At 46.4% G+C, this 19,083-nt stretch overlaps 1 protein-coding gene across 1 annotated transcript in view; it reads left to right on the top strand.

Annotated features, from left to right (window-relative positions):
- Positions 1 to 7,527: 7,527 nt before the first annotated feature.
- The window catches only part of LOC147098708 (glutamate receptor ionotropic, delta-1-like), a 563,200-nt gene continuing 551,644 nt past the window's right edge, over positions 7,528 to 19,083 (top strand). Inside the window, exon 1 of the mRNA XM_085970762.1 lies at positions 7,528 to 7,830. Within this exon, the coding sequence (XP_085826888.1) occupies positions 7,557 to 7,830 (274 nt within the window). The 5' untranslated portion in view covers positions 7,528 to 7,556. The remainder of the gene's footprint in view (positions 7,831 to 19,083) is intronic.

The following is a 19,083-nucleotide window of genomic DNA, read 5'->3' as shown; positions in this document are numbered from 1 at the left end:
ACAGTGGCTCTAGATAAAGTGTGAAATGCGCTGGCAGAGTGAGAGACAGCTGCCATGTGGGAGAGAGAAACTGAAGGAAAAGGCACAAACCAAAAGTGTGGATAAAAAATATAAAAATATAATAGGGGCCGAGCTTATGATCTGAAGTTGTTGAACTCGATATTGAGTCCGGAAGGCTGTAAAATCCCTAATCGGAAGATGAGGTGCTGTTCCTCGAGTCTTTGTTGTGACTTTCTCGTGAACTGATTCTTTTTGGGGGGGGGGATTCTGATCGGCATTTGATGGGAGTGATTTGTCGGCAAATAGGGCAGCCAGTGAGATGACTGCAGTTAATCTATTTTTAGTGGTTAGTGGGGGTTCATTTGTGTTTTCGCCACACGTGCAGTGATCTGGCGGAGTGGTGTCGCCCGTTATAGAACCCGTCTGATTTTCATTCCATTGATTTTGACGAGCAAGCGATCTGCTCTGCCAGATTACAGCCTGTGCAGCGAGGGCCAACATTCACCCCCTGCTGTTTATTGAAGGAGAAATGTTGACCCAGGACTCTGGGGGGAATCTGTGTTCTTCTCTAAACACTGGTAGGATCTTTAGCATCTTTGTGCAGTTTTGGTCGCCTTATCTGAGGAAGGATGTTCTTGCCATGGAGGGAGTGCAGCGAAGATTCACCAGACTGATACCTGGAATGGCAGGAATGACGTATGAGGAGAGATTGGGTCGATTGGGCTTATACTCGCTGGAGTTCAGAAGAATGAGAGGGGATCTCATTGAAACTTATAACATTCTAACAGGACTAGACAGACTAGATGCAGGAAGGATGTTCCTGATGGCGGGGGAGTCCAGAACCAGGGGTCACAGTCTAAGGATAAGGGGTAAGCCATTTAGGACAGAGATGAGGAGGAATTTCTTCACCCAGAGAGTGGTGAACCTGTGGAATTCTCTACCACAGAAGGCCGTTGAGGCCAATTCATTAAATATATTCAAGAAGGAGTTAGATACAGGAAATTTTCGATTTACCGGCACCTAAATAACCGGAAATCTCGGTTAACCGGCAAAATTCAGGAGTAGGTTTTACTTCATATTGTACTTGCCTTCCTCCATTTGTTGCTGTGCAAGGGTGTGGCTGCAGCTGTTGCTAAGCTACAGAGATGCTTGGAACTTGTGGCCATTGTTCTACACTTGTTGCTAAGCAACAGGGTTTGTTGCTTTATACGGAGCTGTCAGCTCTCCCTATCTTTTACTAAAGCGTTCGGTTATCCGGAATTTTTGATGAACCGGCACCACGTCGGTCCCGTCCGTGCCGGATAAAAAAAAGTTTCCTGTATATTTCTTAAGGCTAAAGGGATCAAGGGATATGGGGAGAAGGCAGAGACAGGGTACTGAATTTGGATGATCAGCATGATCTCATTGAATGGCGGAGCAGGCTCGAAGGGCCGAATGGCCTACTCCTGCTCCTATCTTCTATGTTTCTATCCAGTGAAACTCCAAGAACAGGGAGGCAGGGCTGGGTTTACTGTCTCCTCTGAAGGACAGCCAGCGTCAATGATGTGCAATGCAAGGAACGTATTCTTTTGTTTTAGTTCAAACTGACTGGCTGTCGATTTTACAGAATGATTAGGTTCAAGTCATGAATAATGAGTTGGAAACAGTAACAATTGCTATTTGTGACTGATGAATATTCACGGATGTCATTGCTGGAATTTTACCCGGAGTTGTGAAGCAGCAACGAGAGAATCCTTTGGCTAGAGATGATAAAAAATCAGCCCTTAGGAAATGAGGCAAAAGAACAAATTAAAACTGTTTTATAAGCTTCTCTGCCTCATAAATCTTGAAAAGATTCCTGTTTAAATTAATAAAGTGAAGTATTCTTGGCTCATCTATATTTAAAAAGGAAATAAATACCATATTGTAGATTGGTCATTGATTGTCATTTCTGGGCTCTTTATATCAACGTAGACCTGACATGAACTCCCCTCCCTCTGCTCACTTTCATTAAAGGTCCAATTTGAAATCGATTTCTCGTCAAGATTCCTGCTGAGTGCCCATCCTCAATACCAAGCTAAACATAGCCCAGCAAAATCTGCCAGTAAACTGGCAGTCTCACTCAGAGAGGCTTGGGGGACGTGGAGAAGGCCACATTGTGCAGCTTGGGACCGCAAATAGTTCTAATTGCATTTACCCACACTATTCCCATATCCCTTCAACGCCTTTTCCTTCATCCCCCCACCCCCTCTCAAATCCGATCTGGAATGTTGACAGTTTCTGCCTCAACCACTAACCCAGGGAATGAATCCCACAGCTTCACAACTCTCCGAGTGAAGAAGTTTCTCCTGCCCTCAGTTCTAAATCTCTTCCATTTAATCTTGATTCTCTGGCCCTCCTTCTTGATCCCTCAACTATTAGTAATAGTTTGCTTCCATCTACCCTGCCCCATCCTTTCATCAGTTTAAACACTTCTATATATTGCCCTGTAAGCTGCCCTCTATATTCTCTGATCCATCACCACTTTTCATATAACTATGACATCACATTCCATATAGGGAGTCCAGACCGAGTATAGTCTTCAGGTGAAGCCAGGTTAGAGGGCAGGGGAATCGTTGGACCAGGGCACACAGATATAAACTCAGTCCTCATTTAAAGTCACCCATTATCTCCTTATTTTTATATAATACTTGATTTTATCTTATTACTTATAGTTAAATAGTCACATTTAAGGCAATTTTAGAAGCAGAGAAGTAGGGTTGGCTGGTGCTGAGTACAGGGTAAGGAGCAGTGAGACACAGAACTGAAGCACTATAGCGCCACCACTGGTGGAAGGATATAGTTACAGTGTGACAAGTTTACATAGGAAGTTTCAATATAAATGTGGACGTAGGAGTTTATAATGGAGGTGTGCGCAGATGTAAGATATATATGTATATCTATGTGTTAATGTATATTATATATATACTTATAAATGTGTTGCAAATACAACACTTCCTAATAAGAGGAATCATATAACGGCCCTTATTGTGGTAGCTCAGTGAGTTTGTGGAGTCGAGGTCCCATGGTTTGGTCAGACATGGGCCAGTTGCTGTGATTCCCTCGTGTGGAAGATCAGTGAGCAGGTAATTCCACACAAGGAGCAATGGAAGGGGAAGAGTTAGAGAACAACAAAAACAACAACAATGTGTATTTATATCGCACCTTTAATGTAGTAAAACATCCCAAGGTGCTTCACAGGAGTATTATAAAAGAAAAAATTTGACACCGAGTCAAATAAGGCGAGATTAGGGCAGGTGACCAATCCTAGTAAAAGAGGTAGGTTTTAAGGAGCATCTTAAAGGAGGAAAGAGAGGTTTAGACAGGGAATTCCAGAGCTTAGGGCCCTGGCAACAGAAGGCACGGCCACCAATGGTTGAGTGATTATAATCAGGGATGCGCAAGAGGGCTGAATTGGAGGAGCGCAGATATCTCGGGGGGGGGGGTTGTGGGGCTGAAGGAGATTACAGAGATAGGGAGGGGCGAGGCCATGGAGGGATTTGAAAACAAGGGTGAGAATTTTGAAATCGAGGCGTTGCTTAACCGGGAGCCAATGTAGGGCAGTGAGCACAGGGGTGATGGTTGAACGGGACTTGGTGTGAGTTAGGACATGGGCAGCCAAGTTTTGGATGACCTCAAGTTTACATAGAATGTGGGAAGCCAGCCAGGAGTGCGTTGGGATAGTCAAGTCTAGAGGTAACAAAGGCAACCACCTCAGCTGTCCTTGCTCACTTGCCGTTGGCCGGCTGTGGAGTAGCACTGAGAGAGGTAACTCCTCACAGGCCTTAACATTGCACGGAGTGAATGTTAGAATCCTTAAGACATTCACATACAAGTCTTGTGCCTGCTGCTTTAACACACATTAATCTGTTAATTTAAAGTCAACTCCTGCATTAAAATAATGGTCAAGGAATTGTACCCAAATGTAGTAAATATTAATAATTGCGCAGCATAATTTCACGGCCATGGTTTTTGACTTCCATCACTCACTCACAGATTCCCCAGGAGGAGTAAGACCTTACGGATCTCCTGCTGGAACTCGCTGCTCGGATTTAGTTCATTACCAAGCTGACGCAGAGTTTTGAGAGTTTAGGAAATTACCTTCTGTATAACTTATTCCAAGTCCTTTCAGTCAGTGAGCTACTTTTATTTTTGGCTGTGGGTATGAGAGTTGGAGGCTGAGAGCACAATAAATTAATTACTATTTTAATCACTGTTAAATGCACAGCTCCTGTGGCAGCAAGAGCAGCTTGTGGCCAACTTTACTTAACAGCTCTTAATGAGCTCTACGCTCCTTTATGTGGCCATTCATTGCACATGGACCACATACAGTAATTTAGCAATAATTCTCACACATTCTGCCCTGTTAAATGATAGAGTCGAGCACTACATTTAAATGATATTATCCACAGCAGCAATATCAGCTTCAGGAAGGATGTCAGGGCCCTGGAGAGGGTGCAGAGGAGTTTTACCAGAATGAAGAAGAAGAAGACTTGTGCTTTTCACAACCACCGGCTGTCTCAAAGCGCTTTACAGCCAATGAAGTACTATTTGAAGTGTAGACACTGTTGTAATGTGGGAAACACAGCAGCCAATTTGCGCACAGCAAGCTCCCACAAACAGCAATGGGATAACGACCAGATAATCTGTTTTTGTTATATTGGTTGAGGGATAAATACTGGCCAAGACACCAGGGATAACTCCCCTGCACTTCTTCGAAATAGTGCCGTGGGATCTTTTACGTCCACCTGAGAGAGCAGACGGGGCCTCAGTTTAACGTCTCATCCAAAAGACAGCACCTCTGACAGTGCAGCACTCCTGTGGAGTGTCAGCCTAGCTTTATGTGCTCAAGTCCCTGGAGTGGGACTTGAACCCACAACCTTCTGACTCAGAGGCAAGGGTGCTACCCACTGAGCCACAGCTGATACCAGTGATAAGGGTCTTTAGTTATGTGGAGAAATTGTAGAAGCTGGGATTGTTCTCCTTAGAAAAGAGAAGGTTAAGGGCAGATTTAATAGAGGTGTTCAAAATTATGAGGGGTTTTGTTAGAGCAAGTAGGGAGAGACTGTTTCCTCTGCCAAGTGGGTCGGTAACCAAAGGCCACAGATTTAAAATAATTGGCAAAAGAACTAGAGGGGAAATGAGGAGAAATGTCTTCACACAGAGTGTCGTTATGATCTGGAATGCATTTCCTGAAAGGTGGAGGAATCAGATTCCATAGGAACTTCCAAAAGGCAATTGGACATGTATTTAAAGAGAACTAATTTGCAGGGCTCTGGGCAAAAGCTGGGGTGTGGGACTATATTGGAAGCTCTTTCAAAGAGCCGGTACAGGCACGATGGGCCAAATGGCCTCCTTCTGTGCTCTATGATTCTATGATGACTGAGGCAGGACCTCATAGAGATCAGAATAAAACAGTAGACTGTGTAGCAAAGGTAAATGTAGAATATTACTTTAAACAAAACTGGTTAGATACAGAGTAAAGCTCCCTCTACACTGTCCCATCAAACACTCCCAGGGCAGGTACAGCACGGGTTAGATACAGAGTAAAGCTCCCTCTACACTGTCCCATCAAACACTCCCAGGGCAGGTACAGCACGGGTTAGATACAGAGTAAAGCTCCCTCTACACTGTCCCATCAAACACTCCCAGGGCAGGTACAGCATGGGTTAGATACAGAGTAAAGCTCCCTCTACACTGTCCCATCAAACATTCCCAGGCCAGGTACAGCACAGGTTAGATACAGAGTAAAGCTCCCTCTACACTGTCCCATCAAACATTCCCAGGGCAGGTACAGCATGGGTTAGATACAGAGTAAAGCTCCCTCTACACTGTCCCATCAAGCATTCCCAGGCCAGGTACAGCATGGGTTAGATACAGAGTAAAGCTCCCTCTACACTGTCCCATCAAACACTCCCACGGCAGGTACAGCACGGGTTAGATACAGAGAAAAGCTCCCTCTACACTGTCCCATCAAACACTCGCAGGGCAAGTACAGCATGGGCTAGATACAGAGGCCTAGAAATTGGGTTGGGGCGCCAAAGTGGCGCAAAAGTCGCCTGAGCGCAGGATTTAGCGCAGCGTTCGAGGGTTTAGCGATCGTCAGATATTCAGTTTAATTGCTCCTCGAGGGACACGGGGCGAGGCTCGAGGCGCTCCGCGTCCCTCTTAGGGCACTGAAACTGAATATCGCAGCGCAACGTGCCGCAGCGCCACACGCTGCGGCACGGCACGCTGCGGAACTGCAGGCCTTCCTCCCACTGTTAAGGGGGAGGTGCCTGCAACAGCGCGAGCCCCGATCGCGAGTGCCGGCAAATGAGCCCGGCACCAAGGAGAAGTGCCGGGCTCTCGGGAAACAGCCGACAGTGCCTAAAAGGCGGCCGCCCCGCACCTCCACCTTAACTTGCGCCGCTGCCGGCACAGTAAGGCCCCGTGAACCGGGCGCGGGTAGCGAGCGGCGCAAATGCGGCGTTCGCTACCAAATATCGCGAATGGGGCGCTGCGCACACCAATGACGTCATCGGTGGCGGCGCAGCGCAAATGCCTAACGCCACCATTAGCGCCCCTACTGAATATCGTGGAAGGCGCAGCCAGTGGCGCTACAGCCACTGACTGCCTCTTTAGACGCTAACAGGTGGCGCTACTCACCCAATTTCTCCCCCAGAGTAATTTTCTCTGTGAAGTTTTGGAAGAATGTGATTTTAGCCCAGCTGTAAGATTTCCCACCTAGTGTGCCAGTGTGACATTTGAATTTCTCATTGCAGTCGTCCCATGGGCTCTTTGTGTAGGATTATTAATCTACTGCAATTATTGCTACATTATAAACAGTTTTGTGGAGTCACTGAGATCAGATTCTCCAAATGAGTTTTCTCTAGGAACCTGTGCAATCGGCAGAGTTTGGGGATTTTCTTGCCATTAATCTGGGCTGGAATAACATTCTGGTGAGCCAGAGCAGAAAGAGGAGGAAATGGGAATCGGAGGGAGAGTGTCCAGGGCAGCACGGTGGCATAGTGGTTAGCACTGTTGCCTCACAGCGCCAGGGACCCGGGTTCGAATCCGGCCTCGGGTGACTGTCTGTGTGGAGTTTGCACATTCTCCCCGTGTTTGCGTGGGTTTTCTCCGGGTGCTCCGGTTTCCTTCCACAGTCCAAAGATGTGTGGGGTTAGGTTGATTGGCCATGATAAAAATTGACCCTTAGTGTTAGGGGGATTAAATACGCAGGGATAGGGTGGGATATGTGTTGGTGTAGGGGTTACGGGGATCGGGTGGGATATGTGTCGGTGCAGGCTTGATAGGCCGAAATGGCCTCTATCTGTACTGTGAGGTTTCTGTGATTTCCCTCGGTCACCTCCCCTAGTGTGTTGAAAGGGGCATTGGCAGAGTGCTGGGCCCGGTTATCCATTTACTGTTTTAGCTGTGCGCGCTGTGTTTTGCTATCTCAAAAATACTGCTTCATCGTAACAATGTCCTTAACTTTTACCCCATAATTGGAGATTCATTCTTTTTCTTTTTCTGTTTGTGCGACAGCATGCGACCTGATGACTCAAGGGATCCTCGCCCTGGTGTCCTCCACTGGTTGTGCTTCAGCGACGGCCCTGCAGTCTCTCACGGACACGATGCATATTCCACACCTCTTTGTTCAGCGCAACAATGCAGGGTCTCCTCGCACGGCCTGTCAGCTCGCCCGCAACCCCAACCTGGAGGAGTACACGTTGCCCGCCAGACCGCCCATCCGAATCGGCGACGTCATGCTCAGACTGGTCAACGAGCTTCGGTGGCAGAAGTTCATTGTTTTCTACGACAGCAACTACGGTGAGTGATTCGCAGCAGAACTCGCAGGGAACGTCTGATAACTCCACACCTGGTGAATGTTAGCACTCGAAACAATCAACCATCTCACCTTTGGTGAAACGGCAACTGCAAGAATAATCCTTAAATCTAAAAGCCCACTTCAGGGGTCAGATCTATCCCAATGGTTTAATTTTACAAGCTTGGTTTGCAAGTACAGTCAGACCAACTCTGCACCTCGTGAAGAAATAGGAGGATCTTTTAAAAGTCTAATCACTTCAGTGTAAGATCTTTATTTTAAACGTGCCCTGTTTTGATTACGTTGAGCAGCTACATGAATAATATAAATTTGCTCTCACACACGGACTTGTACATGAAATATTTATCTGATCTGTGTACCAGTTCCGATCCAACTGCAACACACATTTACAAAATATTCATTCATTGCTAATTGACAAAGAGTAATGGGGGATTTGAAATTCACCACTATTTCTCCCCCACAGTTTCTCAATCAGCTCTGTCTGAGAGTGGGAGTGGGGGAGTATCCAATATCTTCACTAATCTTGCTTTTAGTTGAAGAGGTGAAATGCAGCGCAGAGTGCCAATCCCTTCAAACCTCCCCCGTATTGGATGGGCTGAGCGAAGAGTCAGCAATCCCTCCCGTAACACTGCCCTTTGTCCTCTATCAGAATCTCTGCCGATTCACATTGGGGCCCAGGAATACTATTGGTAATGTTTAATCGAAACAGTACAAGAAGGTTGTACAACAAATAAAACCAACACTTGAATCCAAATATTCTAAAGCAATGTGAACAGAGGCTACGCAACAGAGTTTGGGGAATGAGGTGCAGGTACATTTCATGATTGAGCATGTTCAGCACAGAACATTGTGGGATGGAGTCTATCGGGAATAAGAGAGCAGAGAGCAGTGTTCCCATTAGAGGAGACAAACGGTTTCCATCCGTTAAAGTTAGTTCCTGATTTGCTCTCCCGCTGCGCAAAACTCTTTGCGGAGAGCATTAAATCCTGAAGTTTAAAGTAGGGGTGGACAGTTCCTGAACCCTGTGTTGGATCACGTGGCCTTTCCTCACTCCCGGTAATTTGTTTTTAGGTGCAGCTCCTTTCAACCAACATGGCTTAGTCCTTGTATCTCCGCAGTCCACACCTCGTGTTACAGTCTGTCCTACTGATTGTGTGTCCATTGGAGGGGAACTACAATGTTTTTCGCACTTTCTGTTCCTATATTTTTAACATCTATAATCCTCAGGAAGCTGAGGATTTGCTGTACTCTCGATTCTGTCCAATTAAACTGCCGGTCATGAAGTATCAGATAAATTCTCAGCGAGCCTTGCCCCCAGCCCTCTGCTGCTGTGTCTGACCCTGGCCAATGTGTCTGACCCCTGGCCAATGTGTCTGACCCCTGGCCAATGTGTCTGACCCCGGCCAATGTGTCTGACCCCGGCCAATGTGTCTGACCCCGGCCAATGTGTCTGACCCCTGGCCAATGTGTCTGACCCCGGCCAATGTGTCTGACCCCGGCCAATGTGTCTGACCCCGGCCAATGTGTCTGACCCCGGCCAATGTGTCTGACCCCTGGCCAATGTGTCTGACCCCGGCCAATGTGTCTGACCCCGGCCAATGTGTCTGACCCTGGCCAATGTGTCTGACCCCGGCCAATGTGTCTGACCCTGGCCAATGTGTCTAATCCTGGCCAATGTGTCTGACCCCTGGCCAATGTGTCTGACCCTGGCCAATGTGTCTGACCCTGGCCAATGTGTCTGACCCTGGCCAATGTGTCTGACCCCTGGCCAATGTGTCTGACCCCGGCCAATGTGTCTGACCCCGGCCAATGTGTCTGACCCCGGCCAATGTGTCTGACCCCGGGCAACGTGTCTGACCCCGGCCAATGTGTCTGACCCCGGCCAATGTGTCTGACCCTGGCCAATGTGTCTGACCCCGGGCAACGTGTCTGACCCTGGCCAATGTGTCTGACCCCGGGCAACGTGTCTGACCCCGGCCAATGTGTCTGACCCCTGGCCAATGTGTCTGACCCCTGGCCAATGTGTCTGACCCCGGCCAATGTGTCTGACCCCGGCCAATGTGTCTGACCCCGGCCAATGTGGAGGGTGATCATCAGCTGGTGTTTGTGACAGCTGCTCAAGGTTGATTAAAGAGCTCCAGATGAGGGGATTTCCTTGTAAAGCACGTGTGGAAACCTTTAGGGATCAACCTGTGATCTCAGGCCGTGTTTGAACAACTGCCAATCTGTGCCGCGTTAGGTGGCTAATTCAAGTTTAACACTCGTGCCAAATCCTTGAGGCATGATAATGGTCAGAGAGAATGACGGAGGGAGGGAGTTCAGTGTGTCTGTTATGTACTTGTTTGTGTGTTTTATACAGTGAATGCTCAGAGGCGCTCATTTCGTTCTAAATGTGAAACTCTTAAGAGCGCAGAACATGTCTGTGAGTCCTTATTTACTTTTTTGAGTTCTTTTGACTAATATTTATCCCTCATCCAAACCAGCTGCAGTAGGACCCTGGAGGGTTTCAGAAATCTGAAAATGGTAGATTAGTTAAAGTGAAGGCTTTTCACCTCGATGCCTCGCTCGGTTGGAGTGGCAATTCACAAGCAGCAGCTACTTATCCCTACGTTAAACATTCTGCAGAAAGCTGCTAAAGTTACCTTAACACCTCAATTGTTGTCTTGTGATAGGTGCTAATTGGCCAATAAAATAATTAAAAGTTTGAAAATAGGGTCCCTGATGCACTGCAATTTAAATAGTTTCAAGGTGCACAGATTTAAAGAGCTAGAAATCGGTGTGTGAGAAGGAAAGAATTTAGCAAAATTAAAGCAAACAATCAGATATTAAATAGGGAAGGTTTTTTAATAAAATTTATAAATCTCAATAGTAATTGAGGTATCTGTTTGGCTCTTGGTAACATTCTTGTTTCTGGGTCAGAAGGTTATGGGTTCAAACCCCACTGCAGCATTTAATCTCGGATGATGTTCAATGCAGTACTGAGGGAGTGCTGCATTGTTGAAGCTGCCATCCTTTGGATTAGATGTTAAACCATGTTTGTATGAACTTTTGGCTCAGATGTGGCAGTATTCAAAGAAGACCATGGAGATCTGTCCAGCATTGACTTATCAACTAACTCCACAAAAAACTGATTAGCTGGTCATTCATTTCATGCTGTTTGTGAGATCTTACTCTGCACAAAATGGCTGCTCTGCTCACCTACATAACAAGTCATTTGAAAGAAATTCATTGAATGCAAAGTGCTTTGAGATGTGGTAAGGTGCTACATAAATGTAAATCTTTCTTTGTAAAGTTGTTAGGCGAGTGACAATAGAGAGACATGATGATGGTACTGTATGTTGGTTCTACAGTGTGCATTGTCAGGATACAGAGACAGTTCCATACCTGGCAAGTTGCAGAAACTTGGGCATGGAGTCAGGAGTGAAATGGAAGTGGAGTCAAGGACTTCCCTGTAAAGATGGAGGGAAAGCCACCCCCACCCTCAGTCCCACCCACACTGTTCATCAAGCGGCCAATTGTGAAACAGCATTGGTAGGACTTGGGAGCAGGCTCCTGCCCATCTCCCATCCTCCCAGTTGCTCAATGGCAGAGAGGGAAAAAAGGAAAAGAATTCTGGAAATTATGATTTCCTCTCTTGCCCCTCATGGCCCATTTTGGGTTGACTGGCACTTCCCATCCAAGCAGGAGCTCAGTTATTCTGGTGACTATGCGCCATTGGAGTTATAACCCAACCTCGCACCATTCTGTACTCAATAGTGTAAACGAGCCTTTTCCAAACAGCCTCATAGAGTTAGATTTTGCCACTCTGATGTAAAGCTGGCGTTGAAGATCAGCACCCGTTATATAAACCGCCCACTCCATTCAAATGAATAATTGAGTGGTTTCTATAATGGGTGGCGGATCCACAATGCCAGTTTTAAGCTTGGGCGACAATTTTAAAATCTCCATCGAGTCACAAAGGTACCTTTGGGATAAGTAGGGCTTGTCTTAGCAACATAACGATGGACAGCCTGTCCAACACATTTGTGTTCTGTGAGGCTCTGTATAAAAGTGGTGCCCAACACACCAGCAAAAGACTGGCTCCCACTCTGAATGTGAAAGAGGGATGTGTGAATGTTAAACTCCTGGACCTGTATTCAGTTCAAACATGAAGATAAATGTGCCTTAGCTCTGGCTGTTTGTGATGGTATAAGTCCAGTCAGATAATTGAAAAGACTTCATAGAATTGACCTTTAGAAGATAAATCAAGACCGTGTGACTTGGAAAGATGTGCAGTCCATCTTCCAGCCGCAGTATTAATGGTACATCTGGCACAAAGCACCGCTGGTGATATTTGTGGGTTGGGCAGGCAGATAGAGAAATCACGCTATTTGCACATTTCTGTTTTAATATGTCAGGAGTTCCTGTAAAAGTGATTGCTTCCAAATTGTCTTAAATTCCATCTAACTTATTGAATTCCTTGTTCTTATTTTAGATTCCCCCTGTTCCATGCACCTCCCAGGTAAAGTCATCCTTTGTTAACTTCAATACTATGTTGAAGGGACTTCTGTCGAGGTATCTGCCGCAAAATTCAATTTGTGCATTTCTCTTGAAGCAATCACAGTCCTAATTCCTGTTTGCCCTCTGACCTCCATCCCCCCACCAACACCACGTTCGTTGCTTGAATGAGAATCATATTCCAGAGAGGCCTTGGGATGGATAACCAGAGGACTGTGCACAATTCCCAGGCAGTGATAATGAGTCTGCACAAGCACTGGTATGGCCACACCTGGAGTACTGGAAACCATTCCAGTCACCATACTACTGCACGGATATCTAGTCATTGGAGACTGTGCTGTGAAGGGCAACCAAACTGATACCTAGCTTGGAGGAGAGGTTGAAGAACCTGGGATTGGAGAAGAGAAAGTTCGGGGAGATATTATTCAAGATATTTTTTAAAATTTGTTCATAGGATGTGGGCACTGCTGATAAGGTGAAATTTATTGCCTACCCCTAGTTGTCCTAAGAAGGTGGTGCTGGGCCTCCTCCTTTAACCACTGCAGGCCTTGTGGTGATTGTGCTCCCATGACTATTAGGTGGGGAATTCCAGGATTAAGATTTGGCAAAAATGAAGGATTCTTAAGGGAATGGTTTAGTTGAACCTCGATAATATGTTTGCAATTACCACTAGATCTAGAACCAGGGGATATGGGATCAAGCTCCGAAGAGCGAAGGTGCGCAGATAGTTTAGATTTAACGGCAGAGGTGGTGAGAATGTGGAGTGAGGTGGTGGAGGTAGATAGTGTGGAGAAATTTAAGGGAGAATTTGATGGGGGCCGTTGAGAGATATTAGTCTTTAAGACGGCAGAGTCTTTTCCAAGCCTGTAGGTTTCTCACTTCTTATTAGGCAATGGTTGATTAAAATAAATTCCAATCAAATTTGTGTTTGCCTCAATCCCAAGGGTTTAAAGAAAATCAATCATGAGGGAGTACTGCTCAATGCCAACTATCGGACATTTTATACTTAAATTTGCTGAATGGGCAAATCTTCTCTGTCCTTGATCCAGAATCCTGGCAAGTAGCTCTCGATGAGGGAAGCATTCAGCTAACTACATTTACTTCCCTGTTGAGATAATTGAGATTCACGTCCGTGCCATCTGAATCTCATCAGTGCAGGAAACATTCCAGCTAAAGGTCTATAAAATCCGAGGTAGATCCGAGGCAGTTGAGGTGCTGGTCAATGACATTTTGCTGTTTGGAGCTACACAAGATGCATAGGAACAGGATTAGGCCATTTAGCCTCTCGAGCCTGTTCTGCCATTCATGGCTGATCTGTATCTTAACTCCATCTCCCCACCATGGCTCTGTAACCCTTGATACCCTTGCCTAACAAAAATCTGTCAATCTCAGTTTTGAAATTTTCAATTGATCCCCAGCCTCAACAGCTATTACAATCAACCTCATCTGAAGCCCACATCGCCTTGTGGAAAGACCGGCTCACCAGCCTTGAACAACCCCCAGCGATGGAAATTTTACTTGATGAAAGCCTTCCCCCAGGAGCTAATTGCAACTGGGCAACCTGGAAGTGCCTTAACAGACTTAGGACCGGTGTAGGTTGCTCAAAGGTGCCACTAAGCAAATGGGGATATTCAACCAGCCCGATAACTTGTGAATGTGGAACTGAGGCACAGACTATGCAACATCTCCTGCAATGCCCATCGTTAGAGGAACCCTGCACTGTTGCAGATCTTGCCGAATTCAACAACAAGGCGCAAAAATGTGTCCAGTTCTGGCTGGGCTATGTATAGACTGTCCGTGGACACGATAAGAAGAAGAACAGCTATTTGGGAGAGAACTCCAGATTTCCACTGCCCTTTGTGTGAAGAAGTGCTTCCTGACATCACCCCTGAACAGTCTGGCTCTAATTTTAAGGTTACGCCCCTGTGTTCTGAACTCCCACCAGAGGAAATAGTTTCTCTCTATCTACCCTATCAACTCCTTTAATCATCTTAAACACCTCGATTAGATCACCCCTTAATCTTCTAAACTCGAGGGAATACAAGCCCAGTCTGTGCAACCTGTCCTCGTAATTTAACCCTTTTAGCCCCGGTATCATTCTGGCGAATCTGCGCTGCCCCCCCTCCAAGGCCAATATATCCAGAACTGAACGTAGTGTCCAGTTGGGGTCTACACCAGTTTATACAACTGCAGCAGAACTTCCACCCCTCACTATTTAGAAAATACTCTGATCTATCTTTCTTCGGCCCGAAGTGGATGATCTTGCAGTAATCAACCCAGACAAAAATCCTCCAAGGATTGACTTTGAAAGTTCCAGGAGGAGAACCTGAATCTGTGCCAGGATGAAATGTAAGTCACAGTTCCAAAAGTACCTCAGTTTGGATGCACAATAGCTGCTAATTGCTAGAATTAGCAAGTTTTCGAAACATGACATCCCTAAAGATAAAAGCAGAGCTTGAAACAATCTTGGGTTTGTTGAATTATTTGTGAAATTTGCTCCAGGTCCAGCACAGATAGTGCAGCGCGATCCAGTGAATCCAAACCTTGATAAAACGGTCAAAGAAACATAGTAATGATCTCCAAATCGCCAGGACCAGCAGCACAAGGGGCACTCTCGGAGTCTGCCCTGGTCCCATTCCTGGATCGACTGGTGCTGACCAGTACTGTAGGGTTTGTGTAACGGCCTCCGCATAGTCACCTTGAAACCCTGCTACGTTCCAGCTCTTTTGTTATGGTCCTCATATTTTATTTCCATTTTTAAGTCAGAGATTTTTAAGATTGTGTATTAATGGTACCAAAATCCATTACATCATTGTCTGTGGGGTATAACCGTACCATTCTGAGGCCTGTTGTCATGGCAATACCATCTCTTTAAAGTAACTCTTTAACTGAGCACTTACACAAACCACAAGGTGACAAAAACAGAACCTGTACCAATTTGTTCTGCATTCTTGGAACTCGAGATCTCATTGAACTCTCTCCTCATTCGGAAGCAGCTCCCTCCTTGCTAATTTACAGCAGAGGCATCATTTATTGAGCGGAGAAGGTCTCGCTCAGTGCCACTCCTCCTCGTCATCCTTTTTATCTCAGAGTGTAAACATATTTGCACCTGGGACCCGTAACTCTCATATTGTGTCCCTGGCAGTCACATTTGGTGAATTCTTCAATCAATGGAAAATAAACCCCCAGATTAATCGTCCACTGGCACACTGTTTGAAAGATAGCAAGTGTAACCTGCAAAAGTAACGAGTATTTCTGACATCATTACCTGAATAATGAGAGAGTCTCCCGACAGAGTCAGAAACAAAATTTTAGTTCCAGGGTTTGCTGCCAGTAATGCCATGCTCAGGTAAACCACACACAGACGGACGCTGTTGTATGCTCAGTGCCAGCAGAAAAGCCGTATAAAGTGGCCTCTTCATTCTCAACAAATACACAGATTGTATTCAAATACACACTGGGCAGAGGAAAGACTATTTGTGGAACGGTCAGGTTTGTCTTCCAGCTTGAGTGTTGTGCTGACCAGTGCTGTCTCTGGAGTTCAATGGGAGCAGATCAGGGCGAGTTACTGTTCCTGTTTTTTTTTGTTCCTTTCCTCCAATTTGAAGCCTCCCATTGAGACAGTTCCCATTGGGCTGGGCGTGAGTCAGCGTCCCACCGCTCCGTGCCAGACCACTTCGGTGTTGCATTCACAAAATAATTACCGACGTGAAAGACCGTTCGTCCCATATCAGTTTATCTAAAAGCACCTTACAGTCCCCCATCGCAGCATCCAGTTGTTTATTAACTGTATCCAGGGTTTTCACCTCCACCATGACACTGAGTAAAGACTCCACAGTGTTGATCACTTTCTGTGAGAAGAACAATGTCCTGATGCCAGTCCTAAAGTTACTTTTCACTCATTTGAACCATGTCTTCTGGGCCCACTAAATGAGATTGCAGATTTACCCCTTTATATCAGTTTTAATTTGTCTGTTAATCCATTTTGGTCATATTGGTTTAGTCTGAGCTTGTGGTTTGTATAGGCCCAGCACGGGACGACAAGCATGTTGTGCCTATCAGAACGTTTGCATTCTTGTCCAATCGTGAGCTGTGAGAGGACAGACTGAACCTGGGACAGAGGCACCAACAGGCCCAGGTCGCAGGCTCCACACAACTTTCAAAGTAACCGCGCTAGGGTTGACCTGGAGCCTCCAAGAATGAAAGATTCATCTTCTGGGCACTGCTGCGAGTGACACGCATTAAAAATAATTGTGATTGTTTTCATTTCATTTTCTTTGAACACTTTTGTTTATTAGTTTATAAAAATCTTGGTGATGGAAAAACTGCTGAACGGGGCGGTTAAAGATGGGAGGTCCCATGATGAAACATCCGAGCAGAGTTGGCAAGCCTTAAACCGAAGCCTGGACCCAAGGGTGGAATTTCTGAAAAGCCTTTTAGAAGCTGAAATTATGTGAGGTGATTCTGTGTCTCTGGGTCCTTATTGCTGCCGCCTCTCCTTCTAATTGATGGTTTGGATCATCGCCAGTCATTGGCCAAGTCTTTGTCTTACATTGCTGCCCCCAGTGGAATGCCTGACTTTGGCACCATCCCTGGTAGTTGTGCCATGGCACAACGCCGCTTTTCACTCTGTTCATCTGAACAGACCTTCCCTGACGTTGGCAAAGATCCATGAGTTGAAAATGAAAGTCCCCATCATGACTAGTTGATAACTGGGCCTGTGCAGGATGGTTCGGCTGGGCCCCAGAATCCACCCACATACAACTGGGGCAGATTCCACTGTAAGTTTTGACATACTGAACATACTGTAGAGTTCTGCAATATGATCGGGGGAGGTGTGTGTGTGAGTGAGTGTGTGTCAATGAATGTGTGTGTGAGTGTGAGTCAATGATTGTGAGTGTCAGTGAGTGTGTGTGTGTGTGTGTGTGAGTCAATGAATGTGTGTGTGAGTGTCAGTCAATGAGTGTGTGTGTGTGTGTGTGTGTGAGTCAATGAGTGTGTGTGTGAGCGTGAGTCAATGAGTGTGTGTGTGTGTGTGAGTCAATGAGTGTGTGTGTGAGTGTGAGTCAATGAGTGTGTGTGTGAGTGTGAGTCAATGAGTGTGTGTGTGTGTGTGTGTGAGTCAATGAATGTGTGTGTGAGTGTCAGTCAATGAGTGTGTGTGTGTGTGTGTGAGTCAATGAGTGTGTGTGTGTGAGTCAGTCAATGAGTGTGTGTGTGTGTGTGTGGGTCAATGAGTGTGTGTGTGAGTGTCAGTCAATGAGTGTGTGAGTCAGAGTGTGTGTGTGAATGTGAGTCAATGTGTGTGAGTGTGTGTCAATGAGTGTGTGTGAGTCAGAGTGTGAGTGTGTCAATGAGTGTGTGTGTGTCAGAGTGTGTGTCAATGAGTGTGTGTGAGTGTGAGTCAATGAGTGAGTGTCAATGAGTGTGTGTGTGTGTGAGTGTGTGTCAATGAGTGTGTGTGTGTCAATGAGTGTGTGTGTGAGTGTGTGTCAATGAGTGTGTGTGAGTGTGAGTCAATGAGTGTGAGTGAGTGTGTGTGTAAAAGTGTGGGAGTTTGCCTGTATTTGTGCATTTGTCACTCTTGTGTCCTATGTAACTACTGACGACAGGGTAAGTTCTCCGTTCTCACTCTCCCAGAGGGAGCTGTGTTTGAAGGCAGTGTGGGTCGGGGAATTGCTGCTTCGGTGTGTGACCCGATCCCTGTCCCACGCTCCCTTTGAGTGCGACTCCCCGCTGCGCTTGGCGCACTCGCCCCGATACGCGCTGCTTCACCCTGTTGCTGTATCTGTCCCCATTTGTGCTCCTCCTGTAGTTCACACAGATGCAGTTGGTCAGAAGTTTGAACTCTCGTTGCTCTGGCTGCAGACCTGCTGTGATGTCACTGGGAAAGTCGAGACTGCCCAGTAATTGCGGCTCACTGCGGGTGGCTGAGATTCAGACTTTCCACAGCCAGACCTGAAATGATGGCATGACACAGCTGCAATAAAAACAGAAAATGCTGGAAACACTCAGCAGGTCAGGCAGCATCTGTGGAGAGAGAAACAGAGTTAACGTTTCAGGTCGATGCCCCTTCGTCAGAACTGGAAAAAGTTAGAGATGTAACAGATTTTTAAGCAGGTGTAGGGGGAGGGGAAGGGGGAGGGGAGGAAAGAACAAAAGGGAAGGTCTGTGATAGGATAGAAGTCAGGAGAGATTAAATGACAAAAGGGATGATGGTGCAAGACAAAAGGAGAACTGTCACTGACCTCATCTCTGGAGATCTTCCCTCCACGGCCGCCAACCTCACAGTTCCCCAACCCCGCACACCCCGCTTCTACCTCCTTCCCAAGATCCACAAACAGGACTGCCCTGGTAGACCCATCATTTCAGCCTGTTCTTGGCCCATGAAACTTATCTCTTCCTATCTCGACTCTTTTTTCTCCCCTTGTCCATTCTCTTCCCACCTACATTCTCGACTCTTCCAACGCCCTCCGCCACTTTAACAGTTTCCTGGCCTCAACCGTCTCCTTTTCACTATGGACGTACAATCCCTCTACACCTCCATCCCCCACCAGGACAGCCTGAGGGAGCTCCGCTTCTTCCTTGATCAGAGGCCCAACCAGTCCCCATCCACCACCACCCTCCTCCGCCTGGCTGAACTTGTTCTCACATTGAACAACTTCTTCTTTGACTCCACTCACTTCCTCCAAATTAAAGGTGTTGCTATGGGAACCCTAGCTATGCCTGCCTTTTCGTGG

The sequence above is a fragment of the Somniosus microcephalus genome, chromosome 29 (genome assembly GCF_052327205.1).
Source record: "Somniosus microcephalus isolate GS21.2 chromosome 29, FLI_Smic_1.0, whole genome shotgun sequence".
Taxonomy (NCBI): Eukaryota; Metazoa; Chordata; class Chondrichthyes; order Squaliformes; family Somniosidae; genus Somniosus; species Somniosus microcephalus.
This window is presented reverse-complemented; position numbering and strand designations above follow the sequence as displayed.